The sequence below is a fragment of the Engraulis encrasicolus genome, chromosome 3 (assembly GCF_034702125.1).
Source record: "Engraulis encrasicolus isolate BLACKSEA-1 chromosome 3, IST_EnEncr_1.0, whole genome shotgun sequence".
NCBI classification, from domain to species: domain Eukaryota; kingdom Metazoa; phylum Chordata; class Actinopteri; order Clupeiformes; family Engraulidae; genus Engraulis; species Engraulis encrasicolus.
Genome location: NC_085859.1, coordinates 15748730 through 15766580, shown reverse-complemented (window position 1 = coordinate 15766580; position 17851 = coordinate 15748730). Strand labels below are relative to the sequence as shown.

General features: G+C 45.6%; 1 protein-coding gene across 1 annotated transcript in view; it reads left to right on the top strand.

Moving 5' to 3' along the window:
• The first annotated feature begins 663 nt into the window (after positions 1 to 663).
• whrnb (whirlin b) overlaps positions 664 to 17851 on the top strand; it is a 181217-nt gene continuing 164029 nt past the window's right edge. The window contains exon 1 of the mRNA XM_063195915.1: positions 664 to 1419. Within this exon, the coding sequence (XP_063051985.1) occupies positions 664 to 1419 (756 nt within the window). The remainder of the gene's footprint in view (positions 1420 to 17851) is intronic.

The window sequence follows — 17851 nt, the reverse complement described above, 5'->3', positions numbered from 1 at the left end:
CTGTTGCAAAGCAATGTAAAGTGCAACTAATCATTGATGAGATCAACAAAACAGCACAAACAAATAAAAAGCCAGTCCCCAACTATTGGTAGTTTCCAAGCAACGCAGTCGCCCACACTTGCGTCATTTCCTCCTGAGGAAGAGCTCGGCAGCAGTCTCGCTTCAGCTCGAACTCCAAGCGGCAAAAGGCTCGCGGAGGCAAACAGCAAATGATGCTGCGAACAACAGCGACGGAGAAAGTTACAGTTTGGCTCAAATGTGGATATATTTCTTCATTGTATCGGTGGATTAGGGCTTTTACATGTATTTGAAGCTTTTCTCCTCTTTCGGCGCTTTTTGACATCTTTATAAGGCACACCTTTGGAAAACCCGACTGGAAGGTGTTTTCATTCCACTTGCAAAGTTGACCGACGCAATACCGAGGTTCATGGCTCAATGTTTGGTCTGTTGTGAAAGAAAGAACAAAGAATTTACTAGTTCTTTTTGGACTGTATATGTTACCGGCTTGCAATGAGAGGCGAATTTCCAATGAAATCGGCTGTATCATGATAATCAGTGACTGGTGGCAGATACATCTCCAGGTAGACAGCAAGAAAAATCAAGGAATGCAATGAATTAAAAAAAGCTAAGTCGCCATATGTGGATTTTTATTTGAGCTTTACAATGAGCTCGGATCTGGAGCACATGTCGTTGAAGTCAACCGGGAACTCGGTGGGCTCGGCTGGTCGCGCGCTGTCGCTGAACGTGAGAAAGCTTCACAACGCTCTAAATATTCTTCTTAACGACTACGAGAGAGAACAGTTCATCCACTGCTTGAACGTGTACCACGCCAAACGAAATGTTTTCGACCTGGTTCAAACGCTTAAAGTTATCCTGAACACAACAAGCAAACGGCAGCTGTTGCCTATGTTACGCATGGTCATTCCCCGTTCCGATCAACTGCTATTCGATCAGTACACTTCGGAAGGTCTGTATTTGAAATCAGATTTACTGTCTGCAAGTGGAAACCCTGAAACATCCGAGGAAACAAATAATGCCACCACCCACGCCCGAGTGCCTTCTGCACACTGTCCCTATCCCACGGAGCAGCCTTCGGTATCCAGCCACACGTCTCTGCGAGCGTCTTCTGCTAATTTCAGCACCACGGCGGACGGGACAGCTCCCTGCTTGTCAGACACGGGGAGACTGTTTCTGCCTGAGCTGAACACCGAGATTCGACAAGTTACTCTAAAGCGCAGCAAAAGCAACGAGGGCTTGGGTTTCAGCATCCGTGGAGGGTCCGAGCATGGCGTCGGAATCTATGTTTCCCTGGTGGAACCTGGATCTTTTGCCGAAAGGGAAGGACTTAGGGTTGGCGACCAGATCCTCACAGTCAATGACTTGGTATTCGACAGGGTGACGCACGGAGAGGCGGTGAAGGTAAATTATAATGGATGTTGAACGCATCTTGTATCCTAATAACGCACAGCAAGCATTGTTTTTGTTCAAAGCAACTCCCCAAACCATACACACCAGAGCAGCAATCTTACAGTATATTGAAGACCAATCCGTCTTATTTTTTTCAGACCTGTATTGACACAGGGATATCTCATGTCACCTTTTTCACTGCAAACAGAAATGTTGGCCTATACAGTGTCAATTTAACACAGAGTGTCAAATTTCACCAACTGTTCCTATTCTATCTGGGATGAATTAACACAGAAAAAAATCTGTGCAGGAACATATCCACACACATACTGTGTAGACCGCATCCCCTTTGTGTCTCTTCATACATAAATCATGTGGAGAGCAGTGCCTAGAGACACTGAGGGTGTCATTACACTCTATAAAGTTCACGTCAGTTAAGTGGGCCCCAGAGATGACACAGTAAAGAGCAGAGCAGAGCAGAGCAGAGGCCTCCCGGCGTCCGGCCTCATCTGAACTGAGATCAGCAAGGGGGCAGCAAAGCGATCTGATTCTTGTGGCTCCTGGCTTAGTTTATTGTGTCTCCCCCGTAGCTCTCAAACACCCTCTACTGACCTCTGCCCTCCTCTCCTCCGTGGAGGAAATTGTGCTCTGCTCTTATCAAATCTCTTTTCCCTTATTTCCTCCTGTCCTCCCGTCTCTTCTTCTTTTCTCATAACTTATCAGCTATGTGTTCTCTCCGCTATCTCTCTCTCTCTCTTTTTTCTTTTGTGCTCTCCTCTATTCTATTCTACTCTTCCTTTCCTTCTCTTCTTCTTTCTCCTGTTATCGAATTTCATCTACTTCTTCTTTTCTGTCCTCCCTTCTCTCTCTGCTCCTCTCCTACCTATTCTCTCATTGTATTTTTCTATCTTTCTCTTCTCTTCTCTTCTCTTCTCTTCTCTTCTCTTCTCTTCTCTTCTCTTCTCTTCTCTTCTCTTCTCTTCTTTTCTCTTCTCTTCTCTTCCGTCTATCCCCCTCCTCTCCCCACTCGTCTTTACCCAATTTTGGGCTCATGTCCTACTCAGGACTGTTGTGACTTTTGGCCATGGCTTGAGAAGCTCTATACTGGACTCAGAGAGAGAGAGAGAGAGAGAGAGAGAGAGAGAGAGAGAGAGAGAGAGAGAGAGAGACTTTTTAGAGACAGAGAGAGGTCTTTCTCCGGAGTAACCAGCGGGCTGGAGAGAGACGGTGGAGAGTGTCTGCTTCATACTGCAGAGACGTGAGCTTTGTCTTACCGCCCCTCAGACATCCATACAGTATAGGATGCTAATTGAAGAGGACCTTGAGGTGCCGCATTTATTCATCTCCGTTCTTTTTCCGCTCTCCATTCTGCCATCAAGTCTCTCTAATGCATCCTATGTTGTTACGTAAGCCTGACTGAATGTGGGGGAGAGTTTAAGTGAGTTGTGATGGTATGTGTGTATGTGTGTGTGTCTGACTGTTTGTTGTGTGTGTGCGTGCGTGTGTTGTGTGTGTGTGTGACTTTGTGTTGTTTGTGTGTGTGTGTGTGTGTGTGTGTGTGTGTGTGTGTGTGTGTGTGTGTGTGTGTGTGTGTGTGACTTTGTGTCAGTGTGTGTGCATTGTATTTTAATGGCCTCGTTTTTGTTGAGCCCTCCAGAAGAGCGCGAGAGAGAGAGAGAGAGAGAGAGAAAGAGAGAGAGAAAGAAAGGCAGAGTGGGAGTGTGTGAGTGAGTGAGTGAGTGCGAGAGAGAAGGAGAGAGTGGCGTGGGCTGTGCGTCTCACCCTTATTTAGCGGAGCGATAGTGGAGTGGAGAGAGAGGAAAGGAGAGTGGGGCCCCTGGCTCTGTGATGCTGCGCAGCAACGAGAGATAGAGGGAGAGAGAGTGAGAGAGAGTGAGAGAGAGAGAGAGAGAGAGAGAGAGCGACAGCAGAGAGAGAGGGAAAACGAGTGAGAGAGCAGAGAGAGTAGCCTCTACGTAAGTAGAGAGAGAGAGAGAGAGAGAGAGGGAAAGACAGCAGAGAGAGAGAGAAAACGAGTGAGAGAGCAGAGAGAGTACACGTAAGTATATACATAGACACACGCAGCAGTTAAAAAAAGGAACTTTACGAGGTCAGGGGCCCGGTACGGTGTGGTGCGGTACGGTTGGTTGGGGAGATGGATGGTTTTCCGATACGGGTGCGAGCGAGATTAAAGTGGCTCGTCGCTCACCCAGGACCCATCTGCACCTCAGCACCATATTGCCATCAATTACGTCCATCAATCAGTCACCTTCCTCCTCCGACGGGCCGCAGGGCTGGATTAATGCACCTAGGCTAGATATGGCTGCAGCCTAGGGGCCCCCCACCTGCCAGGGGCCCCCTGATTCCCCCCAAAAAGTGAAAAATTGCAAAATTGTGACAAAATGCAATGTTGAAAAAGTCATCCATCGTGTTGAGTACAGTTGGCAGACTGTACTTATCCTGAATCCTGTGGTTATCCTGAATTTCGAGGTTGTGATTATGTACACTGTGTACGTACATTTTTCATACAAATTTGCCTTCAGGGGGGGCCCAGTGCAACCTGTAGCTTAGGGGCCCCAGGCCATGTTAATCTAGCCCTGCCGACGGGGGCCTACTTGGCATGGCTTATGTACTAGCCCCCAAGTCGAGTCGCACTTAGTCGAGTCGTTCCAACCCGTCCCGGTCTGTCCGTGTACGTCGCTCCCTCTCCCCTCCCAAAGGACGCGGCCACTCAATCACAGAGAGGATGAGCTTTGCTGACAGAGGCATTGAGCCTGTCCAAACTAATGTCAGCGCTGTTGTTAACCGTATGGAGCGGAGAGATGGAGATTGAACGCTTTTACAATGGAGCTTTAGCTGTAGTTTGCATGGGTAATAGGTGTGCGTGTGTGGAATGTGTGTGTGTGCCGTGTATGTGTATGTGTGTGTGTGTGTGTGTGTGTGTGTGTGTGTGTGTGTGTGTGTGTGTGAAAGGGACACATGCGCGCGCAAAGCACACACACGATTTGTCAGTGTGTGTGTGTGTGTGTGTGTGTGTGTGTGTGTGTGTGTGTGTGTGTGTGTGTGTGTGTGTGTGTGTGTGAAAGGGACACATGCAGAAACACACACACACACACACGACACACGACACACACACCCACAACACATGGCGCACACACACAAACCACTCACTCACCTCCAATTCCAGAGTCAGCGTGTACCGCTGGCCCTCCAGGAATGCGGAGCTGGAACGTGTCCACACTGTAAGCAGCCTGCTCTCCTCTTTCCCTCTAATGTGACTCTAACTGGAACACCATCCCTCCATCCCTCCATCCCTCCATTTCTCCATCTCTCTATCGCTCCATTCCTCCATCTAGGGATGCACGATACAACTTTTTTGAAAACCGATACTTTACTTTCCTTACTTTACTTTACTTTTGTTTTTCAGGACACTTCGCATTAATGAACAGATACGTACAAACATAGTACCTGTATATGTACAGTACATGTGCCAGATTATAGCACAAAGGCTAATTTCCATCTGGTGGCCAAAATAGGCAGACTATAAAAGAAATTAAAATCACAGATATACATCACGAGTACGAGTATGTGTATATTATTTCTGTGCTTGCAGATACCGAATACCAATACCGATACTTTTCCTACCAACATCCAATGAAAATAAATGCACAGCCTTGTTTTTTTTCACCTGTGATATTTGTTTTATTGCCCATATCCGTATAGATTTAAATGTTGGTGCATGTATCAGGCGACGTTTTTTCCCATGCTGCTTTCAAGTCAACAGAACATGACAAAATGTTGTGTTGTTTCGTGTAACAGCAGTATCGGTGCCTGGTGTCAACAAGTGTTTGACGAGTACGAGTATGAGTATGATATAATGAGCATCGGGGCCGATACTGATATCAGTACCGGTATCAGTGCATCCCTACCTCCATCCCTCCACCACTACCACCCCCTTCCCACCCTCCCTCCACCCGTCCCTCTGGCTCACATAGCGTATCCATGAGAGAAAACATCTGCTGTTTTGATGCACATTTGAAACCTATTTAAGCCCGCCTAGCTATCTATCCCCAATTCTCTTGATCTTTCTCTGCCTCACATCTCTCTCTAAATGGTCCCTCTCTTGAGTGTCTGATACACACACAGAAATTCACACAGACACGCACACAGACACACACAAACACGCACGCGCACGCACACGCACATGTGCACACTATAATACTCACATACATACATGTATGGTGAGAGAGAGAAAAAAGTGCTTTTGGGATTTGTCCCTCTCTCTCCCTCTCACTATCTCTCTTTCTCTCTCTCTCTCTCTCTCTCTCTCTCTCTCTCTCTCTCTCTCTCTCTCTCTCTCTCTCTCTCTCTCTCTCTCTCTCTCTCTCTCTCTCTCTCTCTCTCTCTCTCTCTCTCACACTCACACACACACACACACACACACACACACACACACACACACACACACAGACACACAGACACACAGACACACACACGCACGCACTCACACACTATGATATTCACATACATACATGTATGGTGAGAGAGAGAAAAAAGTACTTTTGGGATTTCTTCCTCTGTAGTTTTTCTTCTCTTGTATGTGACCCAGATTCTTCTGCCAGGATGGCGACAGTGAGGGATCAATCCTGATGCCACTTTGCAAGGCTCTTGACAGGGGCTATGACTATGTCATTTCTTGCCAATGTCACATGGGGGAGGGTGGCGGGCAGTGCTGGACTGGCCATATGGCATAGCGGACATTTCCCGGTGGGCTCCGCATCCTCGTGGGCCCCTATTTTCAAAAATGTTAAAAAAAATAAAATAAAAAAATCTGAAAATAGGGGCCCACAAGGGTGCAGGGCCCACTGTGCTGAGTTAGTTCTGCGCCACTGATTATGAGAAGTTACCTGACTCTTGCCATCTGATGGGGTGGTGAGGCATGGGAATGCCCCACCGCATGACGTAGCCGAACGCAGCCCAGATGATGTAAATCAGGTTATAAGAGAAGCCCCTTTAAAAGTGCCCGAAGTGCCAAAAGTGCCCGGGCCCTATTTCTCCTCCAGACCAGCCCGGGTGGCGGGTGGTGGGTGGTGGGTGGTGGGCATTTGACTGGCTGGCTGGCATGGAGCGTCTTTGTTGTGGCCAATGAACAAAGGGCTGGAAAAGGACAAATGATTTGCATGGCTGTCTCTGTGTCTTCATTTTTCTTTTCAGGCAAATAATTACATGAGCTAGTGAGAGCGCGTGCTTTGATGAATGGCCAGTGCCACCAGAGATATTAGACTGAGCCACACCAAGTGTCACACACGGAGGAGCAGGGCGATTAGAGGTGTCACTGGCTTTTGGCTGGCTATGTAGCATATACAGTGTGTCACAGAAGTGAGTATACGCCTCACATTTCTGCAGATTTGTAAGTATATATTTTCATAGGACAACATTAAAGACATTTCACTTTGACACAATTAATAGTAACCAGACAATTGACGTAACTTCTTTAATGTGTTACTCACTCAAAAAAGTATCAAAACACAGCCATTAATTTTTAAAGATGTACCCACAAATGTGAGTACACCCCAAGTTAAAATCCCTTAGAGAGTGTCTGAGAAGGGGCAGTGTTGGCCTGAAACGTCTAGAACAAGGGTGTCAAACTCATTTTGGTCTGGGGGCCGCATACAACCCATGTGGACCTCAAGCGGGCCGCATTAGTAACATCATCGCGAAAAAAAACGTAAAGCAGAGGATTAGTCTTCAGTACTATCACGTTTTAAGTGTGTTGAATATGAAAATCCTATGCAACATTTCCTTGACTTCATTCATTCATTGCCAACCGTCAATGAATTAAATATGGGACCGTTCATTTTTGCAGGGGGTCTGGGGGTTTCCCCCAGAAAATTTTGTATTTCTTAGATGTAATTTCCTGCATTTTCACGCATTCTAACGTCCCGTTTCCAGTTTCAGCTTAATAGGAACCAATACAAATCCAATTATATTTATTATTTAATTACTACCAATACAATACGAATAAGAAGTATTAACATTTTATCTCTATATATGAGGTCTATAATATATGAGCTTTATCAAATGCCTGTTACAGTACAAATTCACCTTTTATAATTAATTCACCATTTATAAGTGTGATGTGCACTTTACTACATATATACAGTATAACAGAGGAACCATTGGGTTAATGTCATGTAGGGGTGTGCAAAATAATCGTCATATCGATGCATCGCGATACTTACTCTCACGATACAATGCATCGATTCATGACAAGGTATCGTGATACTTATTTTCTCAATATACTGCATGGATTCATGACAATTGATTATTTGATAACAATAAAATTCGATTTGCCACGGGTTATTTTGTTCAGTAGAGAATAGGTAATATTTCTGTTGTGATGTAAGCTCTCTCCCAGATGATAGAATGCTTAAATAGAATGAACTGACTTACAAAGTAAGAAAGCTACAAAGCAACTGACAAATAAGTTGTATATTTACACATTTACTGAAGTAAATATCGCAATACATCACAATAATTCATGTACGGTATCGCAATGCATCGTGATAGTACCGCATTGTGGTATGTGTATCATGAGGCGCAACGAATAGTGAACCCCTTGCCAATACCCACCCCTAATGTCATGCAGGTCTCGATTTTGTCCTGATTGGCGTAATTGCGCATTTCGGTTATTTCATTGAGAAAAAAAAAAAGTAAATTTAAAAAAAAAAATTTTTTTTACATCCGGGCCGGATGGAACCCTCTGGCGGGCCGGATGCTGCCCACGGGCCGTATGTTTGACACCCCTGGTCTAGAAATTAAAAATGATTTACAGGGAGCTCATCAGTGTGCGTTTCATAGAACTTTTACAATTTGAGTCTGCACCTGGCTTTATGAGACATTCATGGCTGTATTTCAGATTATTTTGAGTTAACAATAAATTGAAGGAGCTGTACAAGTTGTACTCTGGCTACTGTCCATTGTGTGAAAGAGACATTTCTTAAATGGTTTCCCATGAAAAGAAATCTGCAGACACGTGAGGGGTGTACTCATTTCTGTGACATACTGTATAACAGTAATTTTGGGCATACTGTTAAAGAGCTAAAAAGAATGTGCCCTGTCAGCAGTTGCGGCGATCATTCTGCACTAAGGGTCTCATTTATGTATTGGCAACACTTTCCCTTCTCATCAGAGCCTAAATTATTCATTAAAGCTTTTAATCAAAGCGGAAAGTGTTTAAAGGCGCAATATCACCAGGTGCACTCTGTATTTCTCTCTCTCTCTCTCTCTCTCTCTCTCTCACACACACACACTCACACTCACACACACACACACACACACACACACACACACACACACACACACACACACACACACACACACACACACACACACACATCTCTCTCTCTCTCTCTCTCTCTCTCTCTCTCTCTCTCTGTCTCTCTCTCTCTGTCTCTCTCTCTCTCTCTCTCTCTCTCCACACACCAAAGCTTTCGCATGGTCAACAATAAAAATACCCATTCAGAAAGCTCTGTTTTCCAACGCACTCAAGTATGCAAGTAGCTTAAAACGGATGCTTGGTGGCAACAAACAAACAAACTAACAGACACTATTGTATAGTGTGCTGAAGTGTTCTGTCCTCAGTATCTTCTTTGAATTCAAGACAGAAGAGCCAGAGGCGGTGAAAAACACAAGCAAAGTGAAATAATCCCGTTTAGTGCCATTGATATGCTGTACAGGTCCCAGACCTTCAAGACCAAGAGCACATCCCTCTTGTAGCCGGAACCAGGAGCAGGAATATACACAGTAAAAACAATAGTGTGTGTGTTTCAGAGTAACGGTACTCGTCCATTGTTCAATTTGACGCGAGCCATACCAACGGATTTAATTAATTTTCGATGAAATCCGGGCCATAGTCGTCGCCGTACTCGCAAAGCATGTTGGGATTCCAGTATGGCGAGAGTGGGACCGGCGGCACGTCAAAAAGTTAATCTACCTTGAAGTTTATGGAAATAGCCACGTCTGCCGTATTGCGTTACCCAATGACTGTTGAGCATTTGATGTCCCATGATTGAAAGAAAAATGTCTGCACACTTAAATCCCCTTTGTGTTCTTTTCAATAGGCCAAGCTTTCGGTCTACCTCAGGGCTCAGTTCAAGATGTCCCATGATACCTGTGGTCATCACGAAGGTGCATTTTCCTCCGTATAAGTAGATTTTTGACAGCTACCGAACTTTTAGATGTACAAAATATAGACTACAAACAATGCATGTGCTTATGGTGTCTGGGTTCAAATGATTATGTTCGATTTTGACCATACCCATAATAACACGTGGTCAAGCTGTGTGTGAAAAAAACATGTGCCGAGGTCGGTAAGAGCATATTGAGCTGTAATTTAGGGGCAGTTGGTTTGCTATATCGATAAAAACGGCTAGAAATGTAGATTGATACACTTCCTGTATATAACTCCCGTGCCACGCGAGCTGTAGTAGCAATGCGTTGACACTGGGGTATCCAATCCGTTGAGCTGCGATAACAAGACACTATAATGGATGTGTACTGTAAAGGTATATAGATAGAGTATTTACAACACTGTGGAGAGTGAAATTACTCTAACATGGAGTCAAAAGTTGAGGTAAAATTCTGCAGGTGGCCAGTGTAATTTCAACTCTACAGCTCTTAATGTTTACATAACATTGAGTAGAGTCATACTCAATAAATGTTGCAGTGTTAATTTAACACTATTCTCAGCACATGTGATCCCACTCAATTGTTGTGTTATATTGACACTGAGAAGTGGTGAATTAACACTGTGAAGCAACATTTATGTTCTAAAGTAATGTTAAATACAAGCCCCTAAGTGTTAATTCCAACACCGAAAGAGTTGATTTTGACACTAAATCGAGCGGCACCATATATAGGCCTATGCTTACAAGAGTTAAATTTTTACTGTGTACCAAATGTTAGCTGAATGGGGTTAATGTGAACTTTAAGAGCACTGGTACTTATTTTTACCTTCAACAACTTTCAAGAGATACAGTAAGTAAGTTCTGATTCATCTCTCTCTCTCTCTCTCGGCTCCTCAGCTCCTTCTTCTGATCTCTTCCCTAGCTCCTGTGTGACCAACTTCATCTATTTAAGGTCTGTTGTACCTTTGCTGCTCTGTGGAAAATTCACAACTCTCGAGCAAAACAAAAAAACCTCAAGAGCGTGATACTATTTTTAACGCTGATGCCTATTTTGTAACTCAAGAGCATCAGATGATCAGAGAGAGAGAAAGAGAGAGGGAGAGAGATAAAGAGAGAGAGAGAGCTAACGAGAGAGAAAGAAAGAGATGATAGAGAGAGAGGGAGAACGAGAGAGAGAGAACGAGAGATGGAGGTAGAGGGAGAGAGAGAGAGAGAGATAGGCATGACAAAAGCTCCTGTGCTAAAGAGCCGTGTTATATAACTGCTGCAGGAGTGGTGGGAATAATGAAAGGCCTGTCAGTGTGATGATGATTTGTGTTTATTCTGAGTGTGGTCCAAGAGAGAGAGACCAAGAAGGGGGGGTGGGGTGGGGGGTTGGTCGCCGCAGAGTGTCAGGGCTGTCATAATTAGGCAAGAGCTCAGGGCCCTGGGGGGGGGGGGGGGGGTAATGTCTGGTTATGCACTTGTATTTAAATGACAGCAACGACAATTTTAAAAAGATATATATATTTTTTAATTTGTGGGCTTTGTATGCCTTTGTGATGAGATAGTGAATAGCAACAGGAAACTAGCGGAGAGAGAGAGATGGGGAGGGCTCGGCAAATGACCTCAGGACGGAATCGAACCCAGGTCGTCGGCGTAGCAGTCGAGTGCCCAGCCAATTGAGCCACGGCTAGGCCAGCAGCAATGACAACTTTGTGAGAGTAGCAAAACCTCCATAAATTGATTGAAATATTTCGGGAGGTGCCCCCCCTCCAACAGTTTGAAGAGAAGAAATGATGTGTGTGTGAGGTGGTGGGGGGGCTGTTGTAAGGACCCCAAGTCCCTCTTTGCATAGGGCCCCAAAAATGCTTCAAAACTTCCCTGTAGAGGCATGTGCATCCAGTCCACCGTCTCCTCTCTGTTTGTCAAAATCACATCACATGGACGTGTTTGTGTTCTCTCTCTCTCTTTTTATTATCTCTTGTTTTTTAGTTCATTCATTGTGTGTTGTGTTTTTTCGGTCTGTCTTTTGTGTGGGCATATGAGAGTGGGAGGCGAGAGTGGCTAACGCTGGCTCTGCTGGTTGAGTAGCTGTGGGTAGTCCAACCCAGGGAGGCTGACAGGGGATACGGGCAAAGGGCTCAGATGTCCCGGGCCCAGGGAGAGCAGGGGCCCCCAGAATCGTGTCCCCATTACTCTCCTTTGAATCAAGGTAGTTGAAGTATTAAAAACATTTAGTACTTAATAATGCAAAAGTCTGTCAAGCCCTAAAAGGAATAACCAGATGCACCCTTTCAACCTGGAGAAAAGGACTATAGAGCGCTCGCTATTCTTTCCTTTTGCAATTGTGTCCCCATTACAATGTGTGTATTGAGTCAGGGGGGTCCCTTTCAGATGGCTTTGTCCTGGGCCCAGCTGATGCTGTTAGTGTCCCTGGTTGCCTATACCGTATCAGCCCCAGCTGACGATGATGGGCGTCCCAGGTGGAGCGGACATGCTGCAATCAATTGCATTTCATTTTCTCAGCGTTCCCACATTGTGCGCAGTGGTGCATTTTGTTTGTGTTGTGCTGTGTTGTGCTGTTGCAGGTTTTTATCTCTGAGTTTTGTTTGTGACTGCGGGAGAAGGCATACAAATCAAGGAACATTGGAGTTTCAGTCACTTAAGCCATAACATTAGCCTCTAACACGCACGCACGCACGCGCAAACACATGCAAACACACACAAACACACACACACACACACACACACACACACACACACACACACACACACACACACACACACACACAGAGGGGGGTACTAACAGTCGCACACAGGGCAGAGGAGTATAGTTGTACTGTCTCTCTCTCTCACACACACACACACACACACACACACACACACACACACACACACACACACACACACACACACACACACACACACACACACACACACACACAGTCATATCCAGTCCACTCACGTATAATGTTGTGTATCTCCTCTTTTTTTTCTTTTCCCCTCCAAATGTAATCCTTTGAAATGAAGATAATGTACCTATAATAGAAAAACTGTATTAAATCAGTGGTCAGTCTTTTCCCCCCCTCTGGAGCATTCTTCTTTTAGTAATCAATTCATTCCATCTGTACAGCAATGACATCTGAGGGAAATTGAAATATTGAATTAATCTCGGGTTTTCGTCGAGATGGCAACTCAGCAGTCCTTTTCCTCCTCAACATCAATGGAATGGACCGGCTGAAATTAGACATCTCTCTTAAGGGCTTTCAGGCCGACCAGAACGGAGTTTAGTTTAGTTTAGTTTATTTAGTTTAGTTCAACAGGGACCATGCACAATACACATTGATTACAGAAGTAAAAAGATGGATTGTGCCAGATTATAGCTATATAGCTAATTTCCATCTGCAGTAACCCTAACCCTAACCCTAACCCTAGGGAAAACAAATATTAAAAAACATGAACATAAACAAGATATAAACAAGTAAGCACATCCACAGGCCATGGGTCAAACACACACACACACACACACACACACACACACACACACACACACACACACACACACACACACACACACACACACACACACACACACACACACACACAGAGCCGGTGTCGGTGCCCGCACCAGTTACGTTTGGCACTATAGTGCTTGTCTGCGAACCGCCCGTGTTCATACCGGGCTCTTAACCTTTTCCGCACGTGACTGTGTGACCCGGATAAACCCGCTGACGGCCACGCTGTCGTCACGTTTCGCAGAGAAAAACCTAGTATTTTGCAACTTTCCGGTTCGCAACGCAAAAATATCTGTGGTGTGAACACGACGGCCGCTTCGCGATTAGGTGCGGGAACGAGCTCCAGCACGGTTTTCAGTCGGCCTGAACGGGCTATCTAAGGCAGCATAGACCACAGACCACGGACCATGCCTTACCCACTGTCCTCTGTATTGCATATTGCACTGGCTTCTAAGAACTAGTAACACCAAAGATTCTCTATTCTAATATATATGCATATAGATCGTCTCTGGTAACACTTATTAGTATGGCCAGAAGTCAAATGATTCATTTTCAGGCTCTAGTGGCGTGCATATTTCGAGGGGACAGGTGCTCAAGCGGAGGACGGGGACCCATGAGTAACTTCCGGCTGCCTTTCTAAGATATAGAGCAGGAATGTGAAACTCAGTCCCTGGGGCCAAATCTGTACTGCAAATGTGTCCTGCAGTTGGCCCACATAAACTATTAATGCACAGGACTTGAACGTGACATTTGGTGTGCCAAATTTGGGGAATATGAGTGGGCCTGGCCAAGGCCAATGAAACGGAACATTTGACCTACCATATACGCTGGGAAAGAGTGTGTGAAATGTAACTATGAGTATTAAGTGCATGCAAGCACTACTTTAGTCATTTTAGTCACTTCGTTCCAGATTTTGTTTTTGGCCCTCAGTCAATTTGAGTTTGACACCCCTGCTACAGAGGCTGCCTGTATGTATTGTACCTGGGCAATTTTGTCACTCACTATTGATCGTCAAGCGTTTTGACATGGTTATGTCAACAATGGGCCACAGTAAATTGTAATAACTTTAAAAAGGGCCTTTTTTATGTCCAGTAAGGCAAAGGGGCGGGTGCTTTAGCACCACTTTGTCCCTATCTGTGCAGATTGCCTATGCTTGGCTCTATGGGTTTGACCCGAGATCATTTCCTGATCCTTCCGCATATCCCTCTCCCACTCATTTCCTGTCACTCTCACACTGTCCTCTTCAATAAAGGCAAAAAACCCAACATATCTTTAAAATACTATTTAAATTCATATTGTACAGATAGTTTTGGTGGATAGGCTAGTGATTGTGAAACAGAATGGCAATGTCATAGTGTGACATTCACTCGACTCAACAGGAAGCCTTCATGTCCGTGCCAATGTCCCTCCCTCTTTCATTTAATCTTTTCTCTCCATTTCTTTCCTTTCCCTCTTTCTCTCTCTCCCTCTTTTCCCTCTATCTCCCATAGCTCTCTAAGCTTCTATTTCATGCTTTTAAGTCTCTATCTTTCTCTCTTCTCGCCCAGGCTAGCTCTCCCTCACTCCCTCACTCTGTGTGTCCACTATCTCTTTCCTCCCTCTTCTCTCCCTCCATATGTCCTCTATCTCTCTCTCTCTCTCTCTCTCTCTCTCTCTCTCTCTCTCTCTCTCTCTCTCTCTCTCTCTCACTCATCTCTAGGTCTCCCTCACTGCCTCACTCCATATGTCCACTATCTCTTTCCTCCCTCCTCTCTCCCTCCATATGTCCTTTCTCTCCTTCTCTCCCCCTCCTTCTTCTCTTCTATCCCTCTCTCCGCCCCCTTGCTGTCTGTCTTTTTTCCTCCTCTCGCTCTGTTCCCTGGAGACCACCCTGCAGGTCTGTGTTCACACTGTCCCTCCAGCATACCAACCTGGCTCTCCTCCTCCTCCTCCCCCTCCCCCTCTTCATCATCCTATCCCTCCTCCTCCTCCCCCTCCCCCCTTCTTCTCCTCCTCCATCCTCCTCTTCCTCTTCATCCTCTTCCTCCCCTTCCTCCCTCCTCCCTCCACCCTGCAGTTCTGTGATCACACTGCCCCTCCAGCAAACCAACCTGGCTCTCCAACTCCTCCTCTCCTCCTCCTCCTCCCCCTCCTCATCCCCCGCAAACGCTAGGCCTGTCTGCTGGGAAGCCGACAGGATGGGATGGGGGAGCTCAAAGGGGTCAGTTGTCGAGGGCCCAGGGAGACGGCGAAGGGCCCAGATCTGGGGACCTCATTGCATTGCATGCATTGGGGTGAAATGACTTTGTCCCGGGCCCGGCCAAAGCTGTCAGCGGCCCTGCCCGTCTGTCATTCCCCATCCAGCTCTCCTCTCCTGCAGGGAACAGGGCAAATGCCAAGCGTGGCAGCCCAGACAGCCCAGGCAGAGAGACAGGCACTGGGATGCGGAGATGGATGGATGGGGGGTGGGGGCGCTAGGATGCAGAGATGGATGTATGGGCCAGGAGGGTGGGGGTGAGGGGCAGTGCTGCCAGATTGGACAGTCTCCTGTTCCCAATTGGGCTGCTTAGGATGACCGTGTGTGGTTACAAAAGGCTAAAACGGGCATTTAGGTGTGTTTTTCTGCAGATTTATGGCCATAGAAATCATTCGAATTTAGTTCAAATTGTGCAGGATTTAGTGCTTCCAGGCGGGTTTTGATCTGGAAATTATCGGTCTCATCTGGCAACCTTGGTGAGGGTTGGGGAGGGGTCTGGGGTTATGGGATGAGGCCAGCTGATCCCTGGCTGCTGTTCCTTATGTGTTGCGCAACAGAAGCCCAGCCTTGCTCGCTTGTTTGCTTACTTGCATGTTTGTTTGTTTTTTTTCATGCCTAGAAATACTAACCATGACCTCTGGGGTGTTGCAGAAAGTGGAGTTTTATTCTCCGGTTGTATGTTAATTTATAATAAGTGGGGAAACATCTTAATACAGCTATGCTTTTGGTTTTATTTCCCTGAGGGATTTAACCCAGAAATTGCTCTTTAGTAGATCTACCTAAATCTTGTGGAATCGCATCATGGTTGTGTCTTTATGAGGGAATCAATACATAGGATTCTTTGGTAGCACTTTACTTGACGCCGGCATCATACGGATGATGTGACAGTGTCATAACAGTGACGTAATGCAGTCATTGACATGTCATAAACATTGTGTAGATGTCATGAACATTTTATAGCTGTTATCATAAAGTGACATTTGATTATGGTAAAGACAGCCCAATGTTTTCATGACCAAATTTTTTCATAACATTTAGTGTTATCCATTCTTCTAATTGTAGACATGCCAGGCTCTTTCAGTAGGGGGAGGAGGGAGTCTGGGCTATGGGCTGATTCCAGCTGATCCCTGGTATTCCTCTTGTGGCGCGTAACAGAAGGGCACGCAGCCTTGTTGGTTTGTTGGTGCGCTTCCCATCATTCAGTGAGGGATTTTACCCGGAAATGGTTCTTTAGTAGATCTGAAGTTGTTCTTTCAATCTGGGGGTTGTACATTTGAATCCCACCTGACCTCCCTACGCCTCCATCCATATCTGATATGCCTTTGAGCAAGGCACCTAACCCCACATTGCTCCAGGGACTGTAACCTATACCCTGAAAAATAATAACTGTAACTTGCTTTGGATAAAAGTATCATCTAAGTATAATGTAATGTAATGTAATGTGATATACCACTCGCATATCTAAACCAAGTAGAATCACCCTATGATTGTGTCTTTATGAGGGAATTAATCCAGAAGATTTTTCTGCGTAATAGTAGACATGCCAGTCACTTTGAGTAGGGGGAGGAGGGAGTCTGGGCTATGGGCTAAGGCCAGCTGATCCCTGGTATTCCTCATGTGCTGTCCAACAGAAGGGCAGGCAGACGTATTTGTTTGTTTGTTGGTTTGTTAGTTTGCTTCCCGTTGTTTCACTAAGGGATTTTACCCAGAAATGGTTCTTTAGAAGTTGTTCTTTCAATCTGTGGGGTTGTAGGTTCGAATCCCACCTGACCTCTCCCTATGCCTCCATCTTCCATATGGGCTGGGGACCAGCTGATCCCTGGTATGTGCCGTGCAACAGAAGGGCAGGCAGCCTTGTCTGTTTGTTTGTTGGTTTGCTGGCCTGTGTGCTTGTTTGTTTGTGTATGCCTGGAAGCGCAATTCTAACCCCCTCCAGGCTTATAACAATTTCTGGAGTATTCCAGAAAGCAGCTTTGGTCACGTCAGTCACTGCGTGTGCTAACTCGGAAAAAATGGTAGGTAAACCTCTCAATATAACTACCCTGTGGATTTTGTTTTATTAAAGAAGTTAGCCCAGAATATTGTTCTACTGGTTGCTTTACCATTCACTCAGCTGAGAAACCTTTAAACTGAATCAGCCTAGGGATTTCTGTGGAAATTAACCTGGAACAGATTATTTTGTTTTTGGCAGATTCATCCCTCACTCCAACGTACTAACTCTTCCAGATTGTAATTTTTCACAGTGTGAAGAGCCTGAGTATCATCGACCTTCAAATCTCTGCGAGACTTGGTCTGACCAAGAGCATAACAATTAACATTTCCCAAACGGCATGGTTCGACAAGCCTCCTATGGTTTGTTAATGGTTGTTTGCTTTCCGACAAAGTGGGAGGAGCTCCCTTTTTTTCGGGAGCTCAGAAAGTACTTGCATTGCTCTTGACCTGACTAGTAGCAGCGCTGTTGCGTCACTAGGAGGGCACGGCCGGGCTGTTCAACTCTTCCAGGTTGGTCACTACTAAACCAC